The sequence below is a fragment of the Mobula birostris genome, chromosome 1 (assembly GCF_030028105.1).
Source record: "Mobula birostris isolate sMobBir1 chromosome 1, sMobBir1.hap1, whole genome shotgun sequence".
Classification (NCBI taxonomy): Eukaryota; Metazoa; Chordata; class Chondrichthyes; order Myliobatiformes; family Myliobatidae; genus Mobula; species Mobula birostris.
This window is the reverse complement of record NC_092370.1, coordinates 164,942,445-164,969,229: the sequence shown is the minus strand read 5'-3', so window position 1 is coordinate 164,969,229 and position 26,785 is coordinate 164,942,445. Positions and strand designations below refer to the sequence as shown.

General features: G+C 43.8%; 1 protein-coding gene across 3 annotated transcripts in view; it reads right to left on the bottom strand.

The window, feature by feature from the left end:
* Window positions 1–5,710: 5,710 nt before the first annotated feature.
* LOC140201391 (bcl-2-modifying factor-like) overlaps window positions 5,711–26,785 on the bottom strand; it is a 102,917-nt gene continuing 81,842 nt past the window's right edge. For all 3 annotated transcript variants that reach the window (XM_072265435.1, XM_072265451.1, XM_072265442.1), the window contains exon 4: window positions 5,711–12,451. In XM_072265435.1, coding sequence (XP_072121536.1) covers window positions 12,332–12,451 — 120 coding nt within the window. In that variant the 3' untranslated portion in view covers window positions 5,711–12,331. The remainder of the gene's footprint in view (window positions 12,452–26,785) is intronic.

Below are 26,785 nucleotides of genomic sequence, written 5' to 3'. Positions count from 1 at the left end.
AGAAAAGAAAATGCTGGGGTAGGAATAGCAAGGATGAAAATTTAGAACTTGTAAAAAAACTGAAGAAAGCTCAGCTTAAAGCTCATCTTCACCATTCATAGGCATTGTTAGAAACTGTCCCCATGGTGATTGGGGTTTATGTCAAGACAAAGACATCAACATTGTACTTCAACTGATTTTATTAGAAATGATAGTTTACAAATATCTTACATAAACCTAAACCCATAGCATATGAAAGAGGTCCCAAGCATCAATACAGCACTATATTGCACAGTGGAAAAAACAGCTCTCATTTTCAGCTATTTACAGTAAGTGAGTGCATTTCCCCTTGTCTTAATAACACACACAATACCCAATGTGTTTGTTCTGAACTATGCTACATGATCACTGGGTCTCCTGTCCATTGTTTACTGGGATTGTGCGGCTTTTAAGACAATGATGTTATTTTCAAGGGGAAAACATATGTACAAAACAAATATCAAAAAAGGAGTAGCTTCAAGCAGTTCCAGCAGTGAATGGAATGTTAGCTGGGAAACACAAGAATCAAATTAATGAAAGCACACGTACCCCTATGTCCAACTGCCTGTTACAGCTGAATAGCTTGCATGGGGTCATGTTTCATTATGTCTTCTAAGTCTCCCAGTGCTCTGAGGCAGGAGTCTGCAATGCTTTATTTACTAGATGGTTATTTATTAACACCCATTTACTGCCTGGAATAAAATCAGTCTTTAATGTATCATACACGTGCTTCTGTTCCCAAACTCTCACTCCTAGTAACAACTTTGAGTTTTACCTTCAGTTTTAATTTCAAAATATTAACCCTGGGGCTCCTTTGAAAATTTCAAAACAGAGTTCCCTATGTTGTTATTGGGCAACAGCATTAGGGTTATGCAAACAAGATGGACCTTCAATACCAATCTCAACAAGTGGAAGATTCACTCAACTGCATGGTCTCCTGCTGTCCTGACGTTCCTAACCCTACTTCCTGCATGACACACACTAAAGTTTTTCCATCTATAAAGATCTAGCACAGGGAGACCTAATGAACAGGGCACTTGCTTCACATGGTTGCAAAGGCAATCTGAATTAGTCCAGTGCCATCACTAGCAGAGAAATGTTGACTCCACCCACCCCCCCCCACCGGCTACCCAACGGGCTAGCTCCAGATTTGTTACAAGTTAAATCTGGACCCGGGCAGGTGTAAAATCTTGAAACCCACTTCTGTAGATTGTGAAGCAAATGCCCATGGAGTTATTTTCTCAAGCTGGGCCCATCTACGGGATGTTTCCATTAGGTGGAGCTTTCTACTGGAGCTGTGTCAGGTCAGTGTGAGACTGGGAGACAAGATGATTGTGACCAGCAGATACAAGAAATCTGAGGATATTTAAATCATGAGAACATCTCCTTAGTAGTCATAGATTTCATTGGACACACAAAGCAAACAAGCTAAAAACCCACAAAGCACAAAATACTCTGTACAGCCACATTTCTTATGAAAGGCCAAAGGGGTACAAAGCCCTTCAGCACACAAGAGAATATTATACAGTAATAATACAAAAATAACATTCCAGTGCGAGTTTGTTTGTTCCTGGTTCCTCCATCTGTCCCAGTACAGTCTGTAACCTTTGCAATTGTGTTGGAGAAAGTTGAAACCAATGTTAAGCCAACTGCCTCAAGGGAGCCATTTCACTTAAAGATCACGTACAAAGATCTCAACCATGCCAGCAAGGGGATAGATCCTGGAGGTTGTTTTCTTATATGTTGGTCATAATATTAGAACAACAGACCTGTCCTTTTTAGTCTGACAGTTCTATTCTGTCTGTCAGGTAAGATTTGCCCCTCTCCCCCACAATGATTACTAGAACAGTGAATCAACACAGTAATTAAAAGACAGCTTGAGACTAACAGATCGGCTGGAATGTTGGCTCGATGTCCTGTGATGCTGTTTTAAATTGGGAACAAGTGGTAAAGTAAGTGGGATCAGGGCAAGTTGGCTCCTTCTTACTGAGAACCATCACAGTGCTGAGGACTCAGGTGCCACTTGTACTTCAGTGACCTCTGCTCAAGGATGATATCTGAATAATGTTGACTTTAATGAAGAACAAATTGGCTACTCAGGGCTGGGAGAAGTCCTGAAACTTTAAAGGGGGGTCAAAAGTCTTGAAACATCCGAGCACCAAAGGGCAAGAGCTGATAACATGTATCAAAAACGAGAGGATAAAATGTGTTTTAAACAAGATTTGAGGGGAAGTTTTTACACATTGATGTCTGAAATCATTGCCAGAGGAGGTGGTGGATTCAGATACAAATACGGTACTATTTTGAAAGGCATTTAGACAGGCACAGTTTAGACGTGGGAGGATATGGTCCTAATGTAGGCAAATTGTATTGCTACATATGTGCAAAATGATTAATATTGACACTGATGCAAAAGGGCCAGATTCCGTGCTGTATTTATCTGTACCTCCATGGAGTATCTGAACTGGACACATATCCGGGTTAAACCATGGCCAACAGTTAATGATGGTCTGTCAATTGAATTTTCAAGATAAGCTAAATAGTGACTTTGCCAATAGACCATGTTTTGAGTACTAAATATTGAACAAAAATTCATAATCAGGATGCCCATCACAACGCGTGTCACACAGGAGGCCTTCTTACTGACAAGATGATGCCATGTTGTTCAGTGCATGAAACAAATACTGGTGATAATCTTTTGTTTATGATGTGACGTACAGCTCCAGGAGGGGTGTGGTAGAAGTCCAAAGTCTTCAGCTAATCTTACTCTAGCCAATCCAAATGAATTTTATTCCCATCAAGTCACGTGAGTACCTCCTCACCCATAACCTTTTAAACTACCTCACTAGATTCTGAGAAATGGGCATCTTTCTCTGCTGATAAATTCACAACCCATTGTTTATGATACCCCTACTAACATGGGTGATATTCTTAATAAATGACTTTTAAACTCATCCAATTTGTTGTGTGTTTCATATAGATGTTTGTTTTTAACAGTCGCCATCTAAACCAGAGGCTCCCAACTTTTTTATGCCATGGACCCCTACCATTAACCGAGGGGCCAGGGGTTCCCCAGATTGGGAACTCCTAATCTAAATACTGTTTAGTAGGTGCAGTAGTTGTATGCTTTCCCCAACTGCCCACCCCTCCTTGCTTAACATTGCTGATTATAATTCCCCTGAGAGCGGTTCTGAATAAGGTGCACTTCCGTGCTGAGGATCTATGGAGATTGGGAGAAGGCCTCAACGACAAGTCTTATCTGTGTTGGCTATCCTGGCAGTCATTAAGTGGTCAATGTGTAAATAGCCCGAGGAAGTCCCAATTGGAAGAGGAGTGGATTGGCAAAGATACAGGTCAGAAACAAAAGCACCCAAGGAGCTCAGAATGTAACGGTCCTCTCATATGTAATGCGAGTTGTCTGCCATTCTAAAACCATGCGGATGTAAATATGTAATGATGATGATTAATGTTCTGGAGATGGTTTTGCACTACCTTGCAGCTCAGATGGCTACTGAGCACACTGTTGATTATAAGGTCACGTACAATCTGCCACTCAGTGGGGGAAAGAATGGACTGTGCAGTAGTACATATTTTGTCTGATTGTAGTCGATACGCAAGTACCTTGTTGAACTATGCATTCTTTATCCCTTGTTTCCACTTGGCTCTGGCCCATGATACAAGTCAGTCCTTCAGATTTAACTTCATTCCTCTTGAAGCTTTGCAAGTAAAGGATGACTAAGTGGGATGGGGAAGGGGCTTGCTACCAAGAATTGTACATTTCTCTTTTTCCCTCCTGCAGACCAACTCGAACTTCTCAAACCAACAATAAAAACGTCTCGCTGCTCGACTAGGAAAGACACCAGACACCTGCGCTGAGGTTATTGCTCCCCCCCCAACCCCCGCGCACACACACTGAGCAAGCAATTGAGTGGCCTTCCCTGAACGAGGCCATGCTGCCAAGAGGACAGTGAGCTGAGTGGAGGACAGTGATGACTTGGCTGGGAGGGCTTTACCGCACTCAACAAAGGCAGTTCCTTTTAACTGATGCTACAGGGAGCTGTCCCAACGTCGGGGAGAAAGCATCACTCTTCCTACATAAGATCGCTATGTCCACTTCACCAGTGGTTGGTTTCAACTGCACCAGCACTGTCTCTCTCTCTCTCAGTACCAACCTTGGGGTGCCCGCTTCAGGATGTGATTGTACAGGGCCACTCCATTCGAGCTGGTGTTGCCGCCCCAACAAATTGCAGAGAAATTGCACACCAGAAAAAAATTAACTAGACCACTAATACACAAAATAAATTATATAGAATAAATTAGAGCAAAAAAAAAGGACTTTCCTTGCACTTCTTACAAGGCTGATGTCAGCAGTCAGTGATGAACATCTGTGTAGTTTCTTAATCATTTGTCCATTCCCTAGGCAATTCTTTTGCGTTAACTGGCTCAGTGTTCAATGATTGCAGGAAACATTTGTTCACTTTTGTAAAATGACTGCATCCATAAAACTTGCCTGAACAGTATAACTACAAGCATTTGATCTTCTCATTCCTCCTGAGCAAATGTTCCAACTCTTCATCGGCATGGTGCGAGTGGTGGATTGCCAATAAATGAAGAGTCAAGGGAGGAGGAGGGTGCTTAAAAGTTGCTCTCTACCCCTGACAAGGCACTTGTAAAGGAAGAACCATGAAACAATCCACTAAAAGAGCGGCCCCATGAAGATGATCCTACGTACATGTGCATTAACATGTTTGTTCATGCATTGTTTATCCTCTGGAGGGCTAAGACACAAAAGTCTGAAGATTGAAGCCAATTGCATCAATTCCTTAATCACGAGTTGAGTCACACTGGAGATCTTTGCCAGATGAAGTCACACCCATTAGGAAAATGGCCTGCAGAATTTTGGGTGTTGATCCGCTCAGTGTGTCCTGTTGTTTTGAAGACGTCAGTCACACTGCTAATGATGTCACCAGTTGCCTACCACATTGCTGCAGAAGTTGGAGGTTCTGGGTATAGGTCATAAGCTGTAGGATCGGGACTAGTGTCAAATGGGTGATTGATGGTCAGTGATGGTCAGTGCCCGCTTCCATGCTAACTCTTTCTAAGATTCCATGGTGTCTCACTCACATGAAACACAGCAGTGATGCAACAATTGAGAACCTTACATGCTGTCACTCAACTCTCTGCCCCATCCCATCTCCAGAACTGCACTGGTCCCATTTTAGTGCAACGTCACCACAGAGCCCTTTCTAATATATGTTTGGCCAACCTTGCAAAACTGCAAGGGCATTGGTGTCATGGGCAATATGGTTAGAGAACTAAAAGAGGATGACCTCCAATGTCTTGGCAGATGACTGTTGGAGTTTCCACATGCTCCCCTCACGTACTCTGCCTGTGACTCCCTCCAGCCTCGCTGCTACTCGCTCTGTCATCAGACTCCAAGTATAGATTGCTTATCTCCGGTTGACAATCCCTTCAAAGCTGAAGCTCAGCTCCCTTTAATCACAAGGCAACTTGCGTGATCTTCTGTTGCCAAATCTACAGTGTACCCAATGCATCCTGGGAGCCTGCAAGAATTAAAGACTGTTCTCCAGGAGACTGCTGCAAGCATATCTGAGGGGAAATTCAGAGAAAAGGGGGTTGTTATGTGGAATATTGATAATAGCGATACTATTAATGAACCAAGGAAATGATGTTTGATGAACATTAAGTTTATTGCAGAGGAAAAGGATAGCGTGCCAGATGGGCCAACAATTAAATCAGGAATAAATAACTATAAACAAAAGTAATCAAATAATGATACTAAAAAGAATGAAAATCCCCCAGCATCAGATGGCTTGCTGAGCAAAGATTTAAAAGAAATGGGTGTGAAGTGCCCTTTGTTAATTCTCCAAAATTAGTTTGACTTAGAAACTGTAACTGCTAGAAAAATGGTAGGTATGACAATAATGGACAGGGGAATTTCTGTGCATGTTTTTTATACGGATCCAGGAAGCATTTGACAATAGACTGTTAGTGAATGCAGGTCACTGAGTGGAAGGCAAGTTATGCACTAGTTCAGGATATGAGAGGGCAATAGAAATCTATTCACTTTGGCTAAAGTGGACGACTAGAATCTGTATTAGGCTCCCTACTATTCACAATATTTATTATTGACTTTGATGAAAGCAGCATACTTGAGTTTAGCAAGATCACAAATATATGTGGCATGGTTCTAATCTAAAATCATTGATCTAAGCACTAATTCTGCATTGACATAGTCTCAGTGCCCGAGCAACTTCCAGCTAGAAGCCCACCGTTCTATCTTGACTAAGAAGAACTGTGAGCAGGAATGGGCATCACATCATCGGAGAGATGTACTCTCAGAGAGTGAATCTGTGAAGAAATGTGACATAAACTAGGGTTATACGCCGTGGAATCTAAAAGCTGAAGGGTTAATTTGAATGGAAGTTTTCCATATACAGGAAAAGTGGAAGGAGGGGAGTATAGGACTAGAAAGTGTAAAAAAAGCAAGAGCAAGATCATTTAGGAGCGAAATTCGGAAACACTTCTATATTCTAAAGGTGAAAGCAGTTTGGAACATTTCCACAAATGAGAGGTTGTGGGGCTATTTGGTCATTTTAAATCTGAGATTGATATGATTATTGTTAAACACAGGTATTAAGATGTTAAAAGATAGTATAATGCCTTGGTAAAGGTTTTACTGCTAACGTAATGGTCTTTACGTAGTTAGATCACAGATCTGCCACCTCACAATGAATCGTAGGAAAGGCTGGAGCAGATAAGCGGTCAGTGCTCCTATAGTCTTTGCCCAAATCTAAGTGGGCAGCCTTTGACACATTCCTAAAACCTGCTCCAATGCATGTATCATCCTTCAACAACAAGGCACAACTGATGCCTACTTCTTACAGATCATGGAGAGAATGGGAAAGGAGAGAGAAATTGAATAGGCAGAGAGTGAGAAATAATAAAGGGAGGAAGAGCAGAGGGGAAGGCATGAGGAATGAAGTGGAGACAAAAATGCACATTTAAAGAAAGGTGTTAAGAAATGGAGAGAATGAGATAGCAAAAGAGGTGGAAAGCCTCAGGAGGGAAAGGAAAAGATGAAAGATAGAACCATCATAAAAAGATGGGGAATGTTTAACTGAAAAGATAGCGTGAGATTAAACATTTTGGATGAAGCATTAATTGCAACTGGCAGGCCATGATGACAGGATCAGATAAGGACTAAAGCTTCCTGCACACCAACCCACATCCCTCTAATTAAAATGTCTGGAGCCTTTCATTAGCTCTTTCCTCCTTTTACTTCTCTAGAAAACATTGTGATCTATTTGGAAAAAAAAAACAATAGGAAGATATTATTTAAGTATAACAGAGAGGGAGAGACTGCAAGGAGCAAAAAGCCTGTACAGTTTACCTGAACCTGAAATGAGGCCAGAAAAATTATACCAAATACAGATTTCATTTCACTTGGCTGATCATAGAACCAGTCATCTATCTAAGCAATAGGTTAACAATGCAAACATGACAGAAAGGAATGACCTATTGTAGGTATCTGGGATTAGCTGTGATGGGTCTAACTCCTGGTATGGGTGTGGTGAGCAGTATAGCTCCATGATTTTTCTGTTTGATTACAAACCAAGGCCTGGTCATCACTTGGCACATTTGTAGAGACTGGTATTACTATTAGGAACGAGCTTCCAGTATTATTGAAGTAATATATTGGCCCAATTGGTGTTGTGATTTAAAAAATAATGTAGCCAATTTGTAAACCATAGATTCCACAAAACAGGAGAGCAACAGTGGCTTGAAACTCTGGTTTTCATTGAGGTTTTCAGAAGGATAATGTGTATTGTAGCCATGATATCAGGTGTATGTATATATTTACTGCGGTTGGATAGATTTTTTGCATAGTAGGGGAATTAAGGGCTATGGGGAAAAGGCAGGTAGGTGGAGATGAGTCCATGGCCGGATCAGCCATGATCTTATTGAATGGCGGAGCAGGACTGATGGGCCAGATAGTCTACTCCTGCTCCTATTTCATGTTCTTATGTATACCTCCTCCAAAAGTGTCATGGGATCTCTTCAGTCCCAGAGAGTAAGCAGGGGCCCAGTTTAAGACTTCATCTGAAAGGTGGTTCCTCTGCCAGCCGTCCCATAGTATTGTACTGGCATTCTGAGTGCAGTTTCTCTGAAGTAGATCCAGACTGACCATCTTTACTGGACGTTGTTATTGTTTTACATTGCTCTACCTTAAGGAACTGTGCAGTGATCTGATCTGTACGAACAGTATGGAGGGAAAGCTTTTCACTGTGTCTTGGTACATGTCAATAATAAACCAATTCCAGTCCCGCAATCTGACTATAAAGCCATCGAGATCGTCTGGCTGTCCAGAAGTGCTGAGCATCCTGGAGCCTTATTTAGTGAGGTATTCATGATTATTAAGAAACATTTTTTCCTTAAACCTCATACTAAAATAAGCAAATTGATGCTTTTCTCATGTGAAAGTGTCGCAAAAGCAGAATGGCAGAAGGACTGAAAAGACAGTAAAAGAGAAACAATGATGAGAGAAAATATGGGTGGAATGGGGTCCATCATAAACTCAGCCGTCTTTCTTCCAAATTCGCTTGTAAGCTGTCTCAATTTAGAAATTCTTTTGTGTAGCACAGCTTCATTTTTGTGGGTTCATCTTGAAGGGATATGGTCAAAATTCTGGGGAGTGTTGACTTAATATTTGGCTCTGGTAGGATGTCAGTGGTTTTTGGTCCTCATGTGTATAACGTGCCCAATAGTGTTACAACTTCTACCTTTCCTGTGATGCAGAAACCTGTCTAAGACGCAGCCCTCTCACGCAGAAGCAGGCAGTTACAATTACAGTGTGACCATAATAGGAATATGCTTGCTAACTCTGTAACTGTGGGCTTTAGTGTGTGGATCCCCTTAAAAATAGATCACCTTTCAGATTTGTACCTACCCTTCATTCCCAGCCAACACTCCCTCACTGCTAGTTCTCCCTCATGATCAGGTTACAACTTCTCCTTAGGAAATCCACAACTTCCACTTCCAGTGTCCAACTCTTCCCAGCAGATGCCTCAACATGTCCCTCAAGGTCAGTCCCCATATAACTGCAACTCCCACAATCCTGATTACTAATTACGTATCCTTGGGCATCTCTTACCCGAGAACCCCCTCCCACCCTGCGACCCACCTTTATTACGTGACCAGCACCACAACAGAGCTAATGGTGTGCATGTGCAGCCCCAGACTGATTTTCTTGTACACGTTGCTCTGGCCTTGGGCTTGATAGGACATTGTAGAGGGCAGGTCCACAGGCAGGTGTCACTGGTGTGGAAGTATTTTCAGGATTTTATGTCTTAGCTTCTCCATTGATGCTTTTGAGACTAACTTTTGTACAAATCCAACTGTGTATATTTGATCTCATTTCAGTCTGTGCATGTAAAGTTTTGCACAAGGACCAGAAGGTGAAAGGATTGCTCCAAACTGTACATCCATTTACTAGAGAATACTGCTCACTGCGCGCTTTGTTTTTTAAGTGCGGGTGCCATTGCTGGTTTCAGCAAACTGCGGTGTTACATCAAATGCTTGAATATCATTATATGTTCTGACACAAATATATATTTTGAAAATATGGTACATCATGGAGCCACCTTCTAGTAAAACATTCTTGCCAGCACTTTTCCCCCTTCTAGCTCATAAGAGAAAACCAACCTTGTCACTTGATCTTTACCTTCCTGGGAGTTAACAGTGCCCCAGGAGGCTGCAATCAAATCCTTAACTATTAAGGTCTAGCTCTGCTAACATGTAGAAACATACTAAAGGACTCACTGCATAAAGCCTGTAGATTCTTAATGCTGTGATGCAGGGAGAGTCCGCATGGGTAAACTCTACATTAGTGACTGGGTGTAATTGAACACACCAGATTAATTGGCACAACATATATGTTTACCATCATGTGTGGTATCGGTCTGAAAATGGTCAAACCAAATCGGGAAAGGTTGGATAGCCAGAATTTCCAGGCTGCAACAGCATTTGCTGTGCCATCTGTACTCTAACTGTTTACAACCTAGGTATCTGATCCCAGAATTTGGAAACAAGATTGATCTATGAACCTGGTGTAGTCATACTCAGCTCAGAGTGTAAGCTTACATGGAGAATGGGATCATGGCTATACTGGATGTGATAAAAGAGGGCCAGCTACATCAAATGGGAACAAGTCCATGATCACTCACACTACCTATATTTGCCCACTGGGTCCAGTACTTATATGAGTCATTGAGTGTCACTCTACACTCTCCTTTCAAAAGAGCACCTAAACGTGGTCACTGGCTTTGGCCAGACGTTGGTGGGCTGCTATTGGAAATGGGATGCTTAAGGTTGCTATGCTGTTGGTAATCTGGGCCCATTTAAAGGAGTGGTCACAAAGATGGCTGGGATGTCAAGATATGCACAGATCAAACCAAAGGACAGAAAATATGTCATGCATGTCGTGTGACTCTAACCCAGGGCAGAACCCAAATCATTGTTGAAGATTCCAATTATTCCTGCAGTGATGGGCAAGTTCAGAGCTTGTGCATTATTGACTTCTTCAAGTGTCATGCAAAGACTGCCTTGAGCATAACCTCATTTCAGTAAACAACTTCTGATCAGTTTTCAATAGTTATTGGGAATGGGCAAAGCCTTGCAGTGTTGGGTTTCGTCTCCAAGAATCAGGATTACTGTGGGTGTAGAAATGACCACCATTCAAGATTTTGTAAGAAGTGGAGTGATTAGAGGAGCTATGGCTCTAAGTGCTCCAGACTTTTCTCAACAACTTAAAAATTAATCAAGTGGGTCATGATTTTGTGTTGCTGATCTTAGCTGTAAAATGCCTTGGCCAGGGAGGAAAGCTTCAAAACTTTAAGCTCCCAGCAGTTCTAACACAATGGTCTCCAGAAGTGACTGATGAATGAGGCTTGTTTATGATGTCATATCTAACCATATCGAAGACCCATTGGAAAAATTGGCCAAAACATCTATCCCTAATAATAAAAAAAACATTCAGCAAAGAAGAGAACCCGATGCAAAGAGGAAACATCTCTTAATGAAGACTTTGAACTGAGAGTTAGTCAAACCAGAATCTCCCTGGAAGCTACACTTGAGATTAGTGACAGGGTTTGATTGTTCTGGCAATCAGATTCCAACTCTGTGATGAATGAAAGTTGATAGGTTCACTCTTTAACCCAAATACTTGCAGCCAGATACATTCTGTAGCACCATCAAACCCAACGAGGGAGAGGGTGAACAACCAGGGAAGAATGCGCAATTCCTGACTGTTCAGTCCTTGAAGGAACCTTTGATTATCATTCTTTCTCTTCTGTCCATCAATCATGATTAAAACAAATTTTAATAAAACAATTATTGCTGTGCAATATTTTTCATTTCCATCCAGAAGCTAATTAAGTTTTCAAGGGAAAAAGAGAGGAAAGCTCTCAATAATGGAGATTCTGTTCTGGACAGTCTATGACTACTGGCCTGCCAGAATGAGGATACTTCAGGTCTGAATGTCAAGAGAGCTTTAACTTCAAAAGTGACCATAACACAGAATCCTAAATTAACCATTGACGTGAAGTTTTCAGCAGGATCAGAGGAGACGGTGGTGTCTGTGTACCAGTGGGCAGTAACATTTAAGCACTGCATCCTTAACCCCTTTAGTGAGAACAGTTCTCAAGGACATTTCCTTTGTTAGGTCTTACAAGATGGTGAGTTGGAGGGTGCTGGTGATGGTGGGTGTGGGGCCTGGAACTGGAGGTGGGTGGGGGGAAGATGGTGGAGAACAGAAACAAAACATAGATTAAGCCTCAAAGGGATTACACATCAGTGAATCCAGCTGCTTCACCGAAGTACTAAAAACTCTTTGGTACGACTTTGATGGATTGGTGTAAGGCGCCTCGAAAATTTGTTCCTCACTGTCACGCTTGTTGGTGCTTTCTATTGTCGATGTTAAAACTGAGGCTGGGAAGGAACTGAGAGAACGGAGCACAATGTTCTTTGCCACCCTCAGAGGCATCTCATCAGGAGCCCGGCTCTTGAAGGAAGAGGCACTGCTGGCAGGTGAAGAGCACGTATTGCTGAACAGTGCTTAGTGGAGATCAGTGGTAAATAATGCAGTATTTCCACACTATGTTTATATATAATATAAAGAAACACCATCCGACCAGCGGTGTGCATCTTCAAACCCGTGCTTTTTGTTCTCTTGTTTAGTGCCATTCGCAGTACGTTCCAACAGTTGGTTTCTTCAGCGGAGGGGGAGTGCCATTCAACCTCGCCGTTGACCTGCAGCCTCCACGTTCTCGTCTGGATCAAAGATTAGGGCAAAGATGAGAACCAGGAGCCTCCACCAGAATGGCTGGTCAGCACGATTTTCATTTCTGTTCCTCTGTGGAAGAAGAAGAGACCTCTTTATGAGAAAGTTTAGAACATTTCACAAGACTAAATAGTTCAACGTATAATAACATAAGCAGACTGATGAAAAAGGCTTTTGCAGTGCTGGCCTTGATCAGTCATGGAATTGGGTATAGAAATTGGGATATTATGTTGCAGTTTTACAAGACGGTGTTAAGGCCACATTTGCAATATTGTGTTCCAGTTTTTAAGGAAGATGTCATTATGCTGGAAAAAGTCCAGAGAAAATTTATGAAGATGTTGCTGGGAGGCAGGTGAGTGTGTTATGGTGCAGGTTACGACTGTTTTCATCGGAGCGTGGTGATAATCTTATCGAAGTGTGTAAAATCCTGAGGATCATAGGCAGAGTGAATGCACACTGCCTTTTTCTCAGGGTTGAGAATCAGGAACTAGTGGTCCTAGGTTAATGGGAGAAGGAAGAGATTTAACAGGAGCCCAAGGAGTAAGTTTTCACCCACAAGGTGCTCTCTATATGGAATGAACTGCCAGACGAAGTGGCTGAGGTAGGTACAATAATAACATTTAAAATGTACAAGGACAGGTGGATAATAGGGGAGGTTTAGATTAGAGTCAAATGCGAACAAATGGGACTAGCTTAAATGGGGATCTTGGTTATCACAGACTTGTTGGGGCCTTATCCTGTGTATGACTCTATTAAAAAAAATAGGAGCAGGAGTAGACCATTCATCCCCTCAGACCTACCTCACTATTCAAATGGTCATGCTGATCTGCCAGGTATCCTATGCCAATTCTCCACAGTCCCCATGCCAGGTATCCTATGCCAATTCTCCACAGTCCCCATTTCCCTGAACTTCTAAAAAATCATCTACTTCCCCTTTAATTAATGCCTTGATTAGCTTTCATGATCTTCTGGAGTAGAAAATTTCAGAGGCTCTCTGTGCTCTGTGCGAATTTGCCGGGGTTTTAAAGTGTTCACATATGCTTGAAAGCAACATGGCATTTTGGATTCTTGACACTGCTTCAGTTTAAGAAAGCCCCAATTACGAGAGGCATCTGATGACCTAGGGGTAGGATTGAGGAGGAGATGGTCATAGGAAGGTCGGAATGCACATTAGTTGATGATCTTTCACCATATGGCACAGATGATCCTCGGCTTGCAAGGAGCACTGATGTCTAAACCCTATTTCTGCATGCACCCATAGCTTACGCATCTCTAGTCACACACATATACACCCACACACACAGACACCACACCCATAATCTCCAGATTTATATTTCCACACCTCACACCCATATAATCATGCTCCTCCATCCGTCTCAATCTCCATATACTCTCCTTATTCCACCTACAATTGGATAGAGTCCAAGTTTATCCAATGCTTCAAGTCCACCTTACACCTATGAATTGCTACCACCCTTCATCCCTCATTCACACCAAATGACCATACCTCAATGTCTACTCCACACACATCTACAACCATAACCCAACTGCCATGTGCATCTCACTGCCCTTCATCCTTCTGACTCAAGCCTTTACTTCCTCGCCTACACGTACCCACCCTACCTACACCCAGGTATACATTCAGAAGTAGGTAAAGCTGCTTCCGCAGAGCTTCAGTGACCCGAGTCCATTTCTGACCTCCGGTGCTGTCAGTGTCTGGAGTTAGCAAGTTCTCCCTGAGACCATGGGGGGGTCCACAACCCCCCACCCTCCCCACCAAGTGCTCTGTTTTCTTCCATGTCCTAGAGAGATGCAGATTTTAAGGTAAATAACCACTGTTAAATTGCCCCTAATGTGTGGGTGGCTCATGAAATCTGGGTGGGGCATGGGAATTTGGGGGCAATAAAATGGGATTAGTGTAAATGGGTGGTTGATGGTCAGCATGGACTTGATGGGTTGAAGGGCCTTGTTCCCTGCTAGATCACTTTACATAGACACCCCATCCCCTAAAAGGCATATGAACAGGCATCCATGCAAGTGTTTGAACCTACACCCCTTCATACAAGCACTGTCGTGAAAAATTACAATCATGCATCAATTTGCCAACAGCTTAGCTACCTGGAGAGACATTAGAACCTGTAAGTTCATAAATGTTAAAGAGCATACTCTTGGATGTTTACAAAATTATAAGGAATTAAAGAGAAAGGAGAGGCTCTTGCCACATGCGCAAGTGGCAATAATCAGAGGGCCTGGATTTAAGTTGAATCGCAAAGGAAGTGGTGCGAATGTGAGGAGATTTTTATTTTGTTTTGCCTCCTATTGTTGTGAACTAGAATCCACTGTCACAATCATATTCAGCAGTGACTTCGAAAGTGCATTTGGAAAGGAAAAGGAAAGTTTAGGTGGGCCGTGGAGCATGAGCAGTGGAGAAAAACTAATCAGGAAACTCTTTTCAAACAGTAACGCAGTGCTAAGCAACCACCTCTCCATTTTATCACTCTGTGTTAATTCTTGTTCGCACAGCACTTGGACTGCGGCTGAGCATTCCCCAGAGTTAAACCATGATAGTGTTACAAAACATTCACTAGTCAAAACAAACTTCAGCATTGTTCATATCCACAGGAAAACACTCTGGAGAGCGTGGCCCTGTTAAGACCAAGCCGCAGCTGAGCTGGTGTTGTTGGCACTGGGCTACAAAGACTCAGTGCTTCAACTGAGGTTAGGTGCATGCTTGAGATCTGATCACATGACTTCCTGGGAAACTTTGCTGCCATTGGTCCATTCTCACCAGATTCTCCGTCACTCACAGAGTCATACAGTATGGAAACAAGTTTTTCAGCCCACTGAGTCCAGGGCAACTATCAACCTCCCATTTACATTAACACCATCGTTAGTACTATCTGTTATTCGTACCCATCAACTCACCCCTCCACCCACTGATAACGTCAGTCACCTACACAGTAGGGGCAACTTACATTTGGCAATTAGTCTCCCAACTCGCACAGCTTTGTGATGTGGAAGGATACCTAGAAGAAACCTACACAATCACAGGGAGAACATGCACACTCCACACAGGCAGCACCAGGGGTCAGATTTGAATATAGTCGCTGTAGGTTTCACTACATCATTCCCATCCCCACCATTACTGTACTGTTACATATTTCAATGGACAGGATTATGGGGTAAATATTGGAGGCTCGAAACAAATCTCTTGGTCTTTCCCTACATGAGTATCGACAGGTTTGTGATTTTCGGGTGTCTGCTCTTGTTTGCAAAATTGCCACGTGTGCTGATAGATGGAGTCCAGAGAGGGAATATAGAGTTCAACACATTCTATGTGGCATTGGTTGAACTATCCTGGGTCTCAATTCCTCTTTTGTGTTAGTACCCAGAGACCTTTAAAAACTCCCACAGCCCATGATGACCCTATGATTTCAATCTCTGAGAGCATCTTTCAGGAGGGTGAACGCACAGAAAGCATGCAGTCCAGATGGGGCACCTGGCCAAAACTTGTCCTGATCAACTGTCTGGAGTGTTCATCGACATCTTTAACCTCTCGCTTCAGCAGTCTGACAGATACACCTGCTTCGAGCAGGCTGTAATTATACCAGCGTTTGAGAAAAACATGGTAACCTGCCTCAATGGCTATCATCCAGTAGCAATTACACCCACTGTGATGAAGTGCTCTGAGAGGTTGGTGATGAAATGTCTTGACTCTTGCCTGAAAAGAGACTTGAATCTGCTCCAATTTGCCTACTGGTGCAACAGATCCACACCAAACGCCATTTCATTGGCTCTTCACTCAACCCTGGAACATCTGGACAGCAAAGATGAATACTTCAGGATGCTCTTTATCGACTACAGCTCAGTATTCAACACTATCGTCCTCTCAAAGATAATCAATAAGTTCCAAGACCTTGGCCTCAATACTATCCCAATGCAATTAGGTCCTCAATTTCCTCACTTGTAGACTTCAGTCACTTTGGATTCATAACAAGATCTCTACAATCTCCATCAGCACAGGTGCACCACAAGGCTGTGTGCTTAGCACCAAGCTCTACTCACTTTATACTTATGACTGTGAGGCTAAGCACAGCTCCAATGCCATATTCATAGAATCATAGAACCATAGAAACTACAGCACAGAAACAGGCCTTTTGGCCCTTCTTGGCTGTGCCAAACCATTTTCTGCCTAGTCCCACTGACCTGCACACGGACCATATCCCTCCATACGCCTCCCATCCATGTATCTGTTGAATTTATTCTTAAATGTTAAAAAAGAACCCGCATTTACCACCTCGTCTGGCAGCTCATTCCATACTCCCACCACCCTCTGTGTGAAGAAGCCCCCCCTAATGTTCCCTTTAAACTTTTCCCCCCTCACCCTTAACCCATGTCCTCTGGTTTTTTTCTCCCCTTGCCTCAGTGGAAAAAGCCTGCTTGCATTCACTCTATCTATACCCATCATAATTTTATATACCTCTATCAAATCTCCCCTCATTCTTCTACGCTCCAGGGAATAAAGTCCTAACCTATTCAACCTTTCTCTGTAACTGAGTTTCTCAAGTCCCGACAACATCCTTGTAAACCTTCTCTGCACTCTTTCAACCTTATTTATATCCTTCCTGTAATTCGGTGACCAAAACTGAACACAATACTCCAGATTCGGCCTCACCAATGCCTTATACAACCTCATCATAACATTCCAGCTCTTATACTCAATACTTTGATTAATAAAGGCCAATGTACCAAAAGCTCTCTTTACGACCCTATCTACCTGTGACGACATTTTTAGGGAATTTTGTATCTGTATTCCCAGATCCCTCTGTTCCACTGCACTCCTCAGTGCCTTACCATTAACCCTGTATGTTCTACGTTGGTTTGTCCTTCCAACGTGCAATACCTCACACTTGTCAGTATTAAACTCCATCTGCCATTTTTCAGCCCATTTTTCCAGCTGGTCCAAGTCCCTCTGCAGGCTCTGAAAACCTTCCTCACTGTCTACTACACCTCCAATCTTTGTATCATCAGCAAACTTGCTGATCCAATTTACCACATTATCATCCAGATCATTGATATAGATGACAAATAACAATGGACCCAGCACTGATCCCTGTGGCATACCACTAGTCACAGGCCTCCACTCAGAGAAGCAATTCTCTACCACCACTCTCTGGCTTCTTCCATCGAGCCAATGTCTAATCCAATTTACCACCTCTCCATGTATACCTAGCGACTGAATTTTCCTAACTAACCTCCCATGCGGGACCTTGTCAAAGGCCTTACTGAAGTCCATGTAGACAATATCCACTGCCTTCCCTTCATCCACTTTCCTGGTAACCTCCTCGAAAAACTCCAACAGATTGGTCAAACATGACCTACCACGCACAAAGTCATGTTGACTCTCCCTAATAAGCCTGATATTTGCTGATATCACCACTGTCAATGACACCCCATCACTGACCTGCTCCCACAACCTATGGTCTCACTTTCAAGTATTCTTCATCTCATGTTCTCAATATTTATTGTTTATTTATTTATTTATTTATTATTTCCTTTTTTTTATTTGTATTTGCACAAATTTTGTTATCTTTTGTACTGTCGTTGTTTGCCCTGTTGGGTACGGTCTTTCATTGATTCCATTATGTTTCTCGGATTTACTAAGTATGCACACAAGAAAGTGAACCTCAGTGTTGTATATGGTGACATATATGTACTTTTATAATAAATTTACTTTGAACCTCAATTCCCTGAACTTTCAGAAACGTGTCCACTTCCTCTTTAAATACCTCAGATGAACTAGCATCCATAATCCTCTGGAGCAGGAACTTCCAAAGAATCACAGGCATCTCTTTACCATTGTCAGTGCCCCCTCCCGAGTCAACATACCCAGCAATGAGGCCCTTAGTTATACTAGGTCAATTACAATGGGAGGCCATACCATTCCCATGTCCAACACGAGCCTTCCAAAACGGCTGCAACATCACAAGCTCTTCCACAGCTGGACAGGGGAAAAGATTCAAGGACGTGGTCAAAATGCCCTTGAAAAAATGCAGCCTCCCTAGTAGGTATGACCAACCCAAAGTTGCTCAAAGTGAAACACGATTATTAGGGATGGTATTGAGAATGAGAACATCAGAGCAAGGAGAGGGCCTGGATAAGCAGTAAACGAATGCCCCATCTGGATCTATCCCTTCACTTTATTTGTTTGCCTGCACTACACCTTCTCTGTAGCTGCTTCACAAAACTAGGCATTCTCATTTCTTTTGCCTTCAACAATGTACCTATGTATGATGATGATTTGCCTGGACAAATCAAGGTTTCTCGCTGTCTTAGTACACGTGACATAATAAATCAAATCTTCCACAAATAACAATTACATCTGGGGAAAGGGCTGTGATTCATACATTGGCCCAATTAATCTCCTCAGATCACACGAAACAGTAGTGGAAGTGAGTCATCCTCAATCTCAAAAGTCTGCTGAAGACTAAGATTATATCTAGCAAACAAAAATAAATAACTTTTAAAAATGTTATGCTAATTACTATTTATCCTCTTGCCAAAAAGAACTCAAATAACCTTTACAATTTCCCAAAGGACTCAATTAGTGAAGGCTCCAGGATGATTAAGTACGTAGTCCTGCTGAATTCCAAGTTCTGCTCGAGTTTCCGTTTTTCTGAAGTTGAAAGAACCAATGCAACTGATCAAAAAGTCAGAGTTCTGATTGCTTTAGGCGGTCTTATATCACCAGCTCAGTTCAGAGGTAATTCATTTAATGAATCGCTATTTACTGTGCAGAAAGAGAAGCTTGGATTCACAAACAAGAGAAATCTGCAGCTACTGGAAATCCCAGCAGCACACACAAAATGTTGGAGGAATTCAGCAGGCCAGGCAGCATCTAAGGAAAAGAGTAAACAGCCAATGTTTCGGACTAAGATACTTCATTGGGACTGCAGGAAGAAGATGAGGCCGGAGTAATAGGTGGAACTGGGAGAGGGGGAGGGGTTTGTAAAGAGCTAAGAAATTGATTTATGAAAGAGATAAAGGGCTGGAGAAGGGGCAATCTGATAAGGAAGGAACAGAAGGCTATGGAAGCAAGGGAAGGGGGAGGAGCACCAGAGGGAAGAAGATAAGATGAGAGGGAAATGGGAATGGAGGAGAGGGAGAGAGCAGCATTACCGGAAGTTTGAGAAATTGATGTTCATGCCATCAGTTTGGAGGCTACCCAAATGGAATATAAGGTGTTGCCCCTTTGACCTGAGTGTGGCCTCATCGCAGCAGTAGAGGAGGCCACGGACTGACATGTTGGAATGGGAATGAGAAGTAGAATTAAAATGGGTGGCCACTGGGAGATCCCGCTTTATCTGGACTATAAATCTTCCCACCCTGTTACTTGTAAAAATGCCACTCCCTTCTCCCAATTCCTCCATCTCCGCTGCATTTACTCTCAGGATGAGGCTTTTCATTCCAGAACTAAGGAGATGTCATCCTTCTTCCAGGAGAGGGGCTTCCCTTCCTCCACCATTAACGCTACCCTCAACCGCAACTCTTGCATTTTGCGCACAACTACCCTCACCTCATCCTCCCACCACCCCACCAGGGGTAAAGTTCCTCTTGTCCTCACCTACTACCCCACTAGCCTCCACCTCCAGTAAATAACTCTCCGTGACTTCCATCATCTCCAACATGATCCCACCACCAAGCACCCCTTACCCTCCCCCCAACTTTCTGCTTTCCACAGGGATCGCTCCCTACGCGACTCACTTGTCCATTCGTCCCTCCCCACTGATCTCCCTCCTGGCACTTACCCTTACAAGTGGAACAAGTGCTACACCTCCTCCCTCACTACCATTCAGGGCCCCAAACAGTCCTTCCAGATGAGGCGACACTTCACCTGTGAGTCTGTTTGGGTGTTCCACTGTATCCGGTGTTCCTGGTGTAGCCTCCTGTATAACGATGAGACCCAACGTAGATTGGGAGACCGATTTGCCAAGCATCTATACTCTCTCCGCCAGAAAAAGCAGGGACTCCCAGTGGCCATCCATTTTAATTCCACTTCCCATTCCCATTCTGACATGTCAGTCTACCGATTCCTTTACTGCCGCAATGAAGCCACACTCAGTTTGGAGAATCCACACCTTTTATTCCATCTGAGTAGACTCCAACCTGATGGCATGAACAACAATATCTCAAACTTCCGGTAATGGCCCCTCCCCTCCCCTTCAGCATTCCCCATTTCCATTTCCCTCTCTCAACTTATCTCCAGACCTGCCCATCACCTCCCTCTGGTGCTCCTAGCCCTTCCCTTTCTTCCATGGCCTTCCTATTAGACTCCCCTTTCTCCAGCCCTATATCTCTTTCACCAATCAACTTCCTTGCTGTTTACTTCACCACGCACCCCTCTCCCAGTTTCACCTATCACCTCAAACACGAGGAAATCTGCAGAACTGGAAATTCAAGCAACACACACAAAAAATTCTGGTGAATGCAGCAGGCCAGGCAGCATCTCTAGGAAGAGGTACAGTCGACGTTTCGGGCTGAGTCCCTTCGTCAGGGCTAACTGAAAGAAGAGATAGTAAGAGATTTGAAAGTGGGAGGGGGAGGGGGCTTCTGTTAATGCCCCACCTCCCCTTCGTACCGCATCCTTATTTATTTATTTATTATTATTTTTTCCCTTTGTTTCTCTTTTTTTCCTCCCTCTGTCCCTCTCACTATACTCCTTGCCCATCCTCTGGGCTCCCCTTTCTTTCTCCCAGGCCTCTCGTCCCATGATACTCCCCCTTCTCCAGCCTCGTATCCCTTTTGCCAATCAACTTTCCAGCTCCTAGCTCCATTCCTCCCCCTCCTGTCTTCTCCTATCATTTTGGATCTCCCCTCCCCCCCACTTTCAAATCTCTTACTATCTCTTCTTTCAGTTAGTCCTGACGAAGAGTCTCGGCCCGAAACGTCAACTGTAACTCTTCCTAGCGATGTTGCCTGGCCTGCTGCGTTCACCAGCATTTTGTGTGTGTGTGACCTATCACCTACTAATGTGAATTTCTTTCTCCCCTTCCCCTACCTTCTTTCTCCTCATTTCTCTCCAGTCCTCATGAAGGGTCTTGACCAAAAACCTTTTGCTCTTTTCCTTAGGTGATGCCTGGCCTGCTGAGTTCATCCAGCATTTTGTGTGTGAGGCTTGGATTCCTACAGTCTTCATAAACACAGAATTGGCTTTCTAACCAATTAAATGAGTTTGAATTATAACCTTTTGTTAGCGTATGAATCACAGAAACCAGATGTTCGCAGGAAGATCTAGAAAAAAACTGGAAATTACCGGAAGATAGAGAAATAGATGTTCATTCCATCAGTTTGGAGGCTACCTAGGTTGAATGTGAAGTGTTTCTCCTTTGACCTGAGTGTCTTATCATCGTAGCTAAAGTGGAGCGACAAACTGAAATACATGGCCACGACAAAATCATGCCTTTTCTGACAAACAGAGCTAAGGTGCTCAACAAAGCAGTCCCCCAATCTACATCAGGTCTCACCAATGTGAAGGAAGTTTCAACGGGAGTACCGGATACAGTAGATGACCCTCACAGACTCACAGGTGAAGTGACACCTCTCCTGAAAGGACTGTTGGGGCCATGAATGGTGGTGAGGGAGGAGGTGCAGGGGCAGCTGTAGCACTTGTCCTGCTTGTAGGGGTAAGTGCCAGGAGGGAGATCAGAGGGAAGGGGTGAGTGGACAAGAGGGTTATGTAGAGAGAGATCCCAATGGAGAGTGTAGGGGAGGGATTAATGTGCTTAGCAGTAAGATCCCATTGTAGATGGTGGAAGTTATGGAGAATGATGTGCTGGAAACAGGCTGTGGGGTGGCATGTAAGGACAAGGGGAACCCTAACCCTGTTATGTTGGCAGGAGGATGGGTGAGGTTCGATGTGTGGCAATGGAGGAGGGCAGCATCAATAATGATGGAAGGGAAAGCCCATTCTTTGCAGTAGGAGGACATCTCTGATGTTGTGGAATGGAAAGCCTCATCTTGAGAACAGTAGCAGTGGAGATGGAGGAACTGAGAAAAGGGAATAGGATTTTAACAAGCGACAGGGTAGGAAGATAGTTGTGAGAACCAGTAGGTTTATAAAAGATATCAGTAGATAGTCTACCTCCCAAGATGGAGACAGTGAGATCAAGAAAGGGGAGAGATATCAGAGGTGGACCAAGTAGATACAAAGGGCAGGGTGGAAGTTGGAGGCAAAGTTGATGCTCTCAGTTTGGGTGCAGGAAACAGCACTATTACAGTCATCAGTGTGGCATTGATAGAGGTGGGGAGTGTTACCAGTGTTGGCTTGGAACAGGGATTGTTACACAGAGCCAACAAAGAGCCAGGCATGGCTGGGGCCCAGGTAAGCACCCACGGAATTAGAGAAAGTGAGAGGAACTAAAAGAGAAAATGTTGAGTGTGAGAACAAGTTTCGCCACATGTTGGTGGAGGGGCATCCTGATTTCTTCTATAAACTTACTAACTCATTCTCCTTCTCCAATAAAAAAAGGCCCCCAACCTGCTCAACTTCACTCCATAGCTCATTCCCTCAAATCCCAGCAACACCCGTGTAAATCTCCCCTGCACTCTTTCCAGCTTAATGGCATATTTAGTTTTACGCCTTACTTAGTGACCGTTTTATAACTGATAAGACACAAAAATGATTATTTTTGGAGAGGCCATTTCCAGCTACATTAATAAATTACAATTCTTAAACAAATTTATAGAATTTTTAAAAAGATTTTTATAGAAATAATTATTCAAACAAGCTGCACAATTGGGCTACCAGATCAGAATATACAAAACAGGTGTACAATTAAGGCCCGTGCTCTCCATTAGTGACCCAGTGGAACATTATCTTCTCTGGCAGCAGCATCAATTCACCAGTAGAGGGAATGACTGGCCCTCACAACAACTTGTTATAATGCCTTCAACTTGGGAAAAAGCTCCAAGGTGTTTCACAGGATTGGGAGAGAAAAGAAAGAAAGATTAGCTTTATTCGTCATAGGTACGTCGAAACAGACAGTGAAATGCATTGTCTGTGCTGGCGAGGATTGTGCCGGGCAGCAAGTGGCATCCCACTCCCCGTGCCAACTTACTAACCCAAACTGTTCATCTTTGGAAGGTAGGAGATAACCAGAGCCCTCGGAGGAAACCCAAAAGGTTATGGAGGGAACATACAAACGCCAGTAGCATGAGTCAAACAGTGATCTTACAGCCGGCACTGTGAAGTGATGCGCCAACTGCTTGATTCCATTACCATGCCACACTTCAATAAACGTTGTGGGGTCGGGGGGGGGGAGCACAGTGAACTTGGCCATGGGGGAATTTAAATATCACCATGAAAGCTTTAAATCTGATGCGATGCGGGACCCAGGGCAGGGAGTGCGGGGTGGGGGAGAAGTGATAGCGAAGGGGAGGTTTACGGAACCACAGTTTGTGATGAGTTCCAGATTGTAGCTTAACTATTTGCATGCAATGTTAAAACATTGTTGTATTTCTCAATGCTGCTTTGAAAAGTGCTGTGATATGCCACAGCAATATTTTAAACACTAGAGTGCTGTCTGGTTCACTGCAGCCACGGCTGTGATTACAACGGTGGAGAGTGTGTTCCAAGGTTTACTGACAGGGACCTGAAGAGGCTGGTGGATGATGTCACGTGCAGGATGGAAGTGACGTGTGCAAGGCGGCCCCACAGCCTCCTCCAGGACTGCCTCTGGAGGGTGCCAGGGAGATGCCATCTAGAAGCAACAGCCCTAACACCACTGCCCCGTGCAGAAAAACATATGGCTACATACTGTACGTTGGTCGGGATGGATCCTGACAGGCCGTATCATCGCAATGCTTTACAGTACCAGCGACCAGGGTTCAAGTCCCACCGCTGTCTGCAAGGAGCGGGTCTCCTCCGGGTGCCCCGGTTTCCTCCCACAGTCCAAAGACGTACCGGTTGGTAGGTGGATTGGTCACTGTAAATTGTCCCGTGACTAGGCTAGGGTTTAATCGGGGGTCACTGGGCGTCATGATCTGAAGGGCCGACACCGCCCTGTATCTCAGTAAATAAACAAATCATTGCATCTACAGCTTGTGCTTACACCTCCGATCACATACTCTACCGATGTCTTTCGTTAGCATATCCCTTCATTCCCTCACTCACATACACATACTGTTTTTTCCTCCTCTATCCCCTCTCATCCCTCTTCTCCGCTGCTCCCCCCATACCTTGCTGCCCTGCCTCTCACCCTCCCTGCTGCCCCCCTGTCCTACCATTGCACCTTTCTCTCCATCTGTCCCTTCCAGGAGTCGTACAGTGTGGGAACAGGTCCTTTGACCCACCAACTCTGCACCCACCTTCAGCAGCCCATTTACATGACTCCCATCTGTTTCTCCCTACCTGCCTCTGGAGTATAACACTGGCTGGCAGCACTTTACCATGGCCATTTAATGTTCCAATTCACAAACGTTTTGGTTCCGGGAGAAAATCAGAACATCTGGAAGGAGACCACGTAAACTCCTCACAAAGGGCACCGAAGGTCACGATTGAACCTGGGTCTCTGGTGTCGTCAGGTAGCAGTTCTACACAACCATTTCCCTCTCCCACTCCTCTCTCATGTCTACTCAAATATCCTTCAGTGCTGTGGTGTCCAGGAATAGGACTGAGACACTTGGTCCTCTACAGCACAACAGCACAATGATGGCTTTGGAGGAGAATCAGTCAGAAGATTGTACAGAATGGAAACAGGATATTAGGCCCATCCTGTCCAGGCTGACCAGGGGACGCTCAACAATCACTGGGGCAGGTAGACAACAGCAGAAGAACAGCTGGCCCCAGATCGCCTAACTGCACTTTAGCACAACCTCAATCAAAGGTGTAGGTGCCTTTACCTGTAGAGAATTCCCCAGTCGCCAAGACAGCTCGCTTCCATTTCATCCCTATTAATGCAGGCTTTGGTAGGGTGTTAACCCAGCACATTAGCAGGTGCTAGTAACAGCTCGTAGAGTCATCGAGGTGCACTGAGTGTACACCCCAACAGGTAAAAGGTTTAATGCATTGTAACATCAGAGTAAATTCATGAGGGAACACCTTCCCGGTTCAGCATTAAAAACCTTGCAGGGAATTGACTCACCCTTGGTCCTTACGTCATTACATGTCCTTGCATGCATGTAAAGCAACATGAACATGTATAAGACAACACAACCTCACATGTACTTAGTTGTCAATTCCAAGTACAGTAACTTTTACCCTGGAGCAGAAGGTACAAGCTTGTAGCATACTTTGCACAACTGGGGAAGTGTTAAAATGGTATGATATCAGAACTCTCAACAGCATTGGAAATACAGTACTGTGCAAAAGTATGGTGCAATAATAACAGGGTTGTCGTGATGGGAGATTTTAACTTCCCGAATATTGATGGGTATCTCCCTAGAGCAAGGGGTTTAGATGGGGTGCAGTTTGTTGGGTGTGTTCAGGAAGGTTTCTTGACACAATATGTAGATAAGCCTACAAGAGGAGAGGCTGTACTTGATCTGGTATTAGGAAATGAACCTAGTCGGGTGTCAGGTCTCTCAGTGGGAGAGCATTTTGGAGATAGTGATCACAATTCTATCTCCTTCACCACAGCATTGGAGAGGGATAGGAACAGACAAGTTAGGAAAGCGTTTAATTGGAGTAAGGAGAAATATGAAGCTATCAGACAGGAACTTGGAAGCATAAATTGATGTTCTCAGGGAAATGTACAGCAGAAACCTGGCAAATGTTCAGGGGATATTTGAGTGGCCTTCTGCATAGGTACATTCCAATGAGACAGGGAAAGGATGGTAGGGTACAGGAACCGTAGTGCACAAAGGCTGCTGAAAATCTAGTCAAGAAGAAGAGCTTAGAAAAGGTTCAAAAAACTAGGTAATGTTAGAGATCTAGAAAATTATAAGGCTAGCAGGGAGGAGCTTAGGAATGAAATTAGGAGAACCAAAGGGGACATGACGAGGCCTCGGCAAGCAGTATTAAGGAAAACCCAAGACATTCTACAAGTATGTGAAGAGCAAGATGATAAGATAGGAGAGAAAAGGACCAATCAAGTGTGACAATGGAAAAGTGTGTATAGAACCAGAGGAGATAGCAGAGGTACTTAGTGAATACCTTGCTTCAGTATTTACTACGGAAAAGGATCTTGGCAATTGTAGGGATGATTAATAGCGGACTGAAAAGCTCGAGCATATAGACATTAAGAAAGAGGTTGTGCTGGAGCTTTTGGAAAGCATCAAGTTGGATAAGGCACCGGGACCAGACAAAATATACCCAAGGCTACTGTGGGAGGCAAGGGAGGAGATTGCTGAGCCTCTGGTAATGATCTTTGCATCATGAATGGGGATGGGAGAGGTTCCAGAGGATTG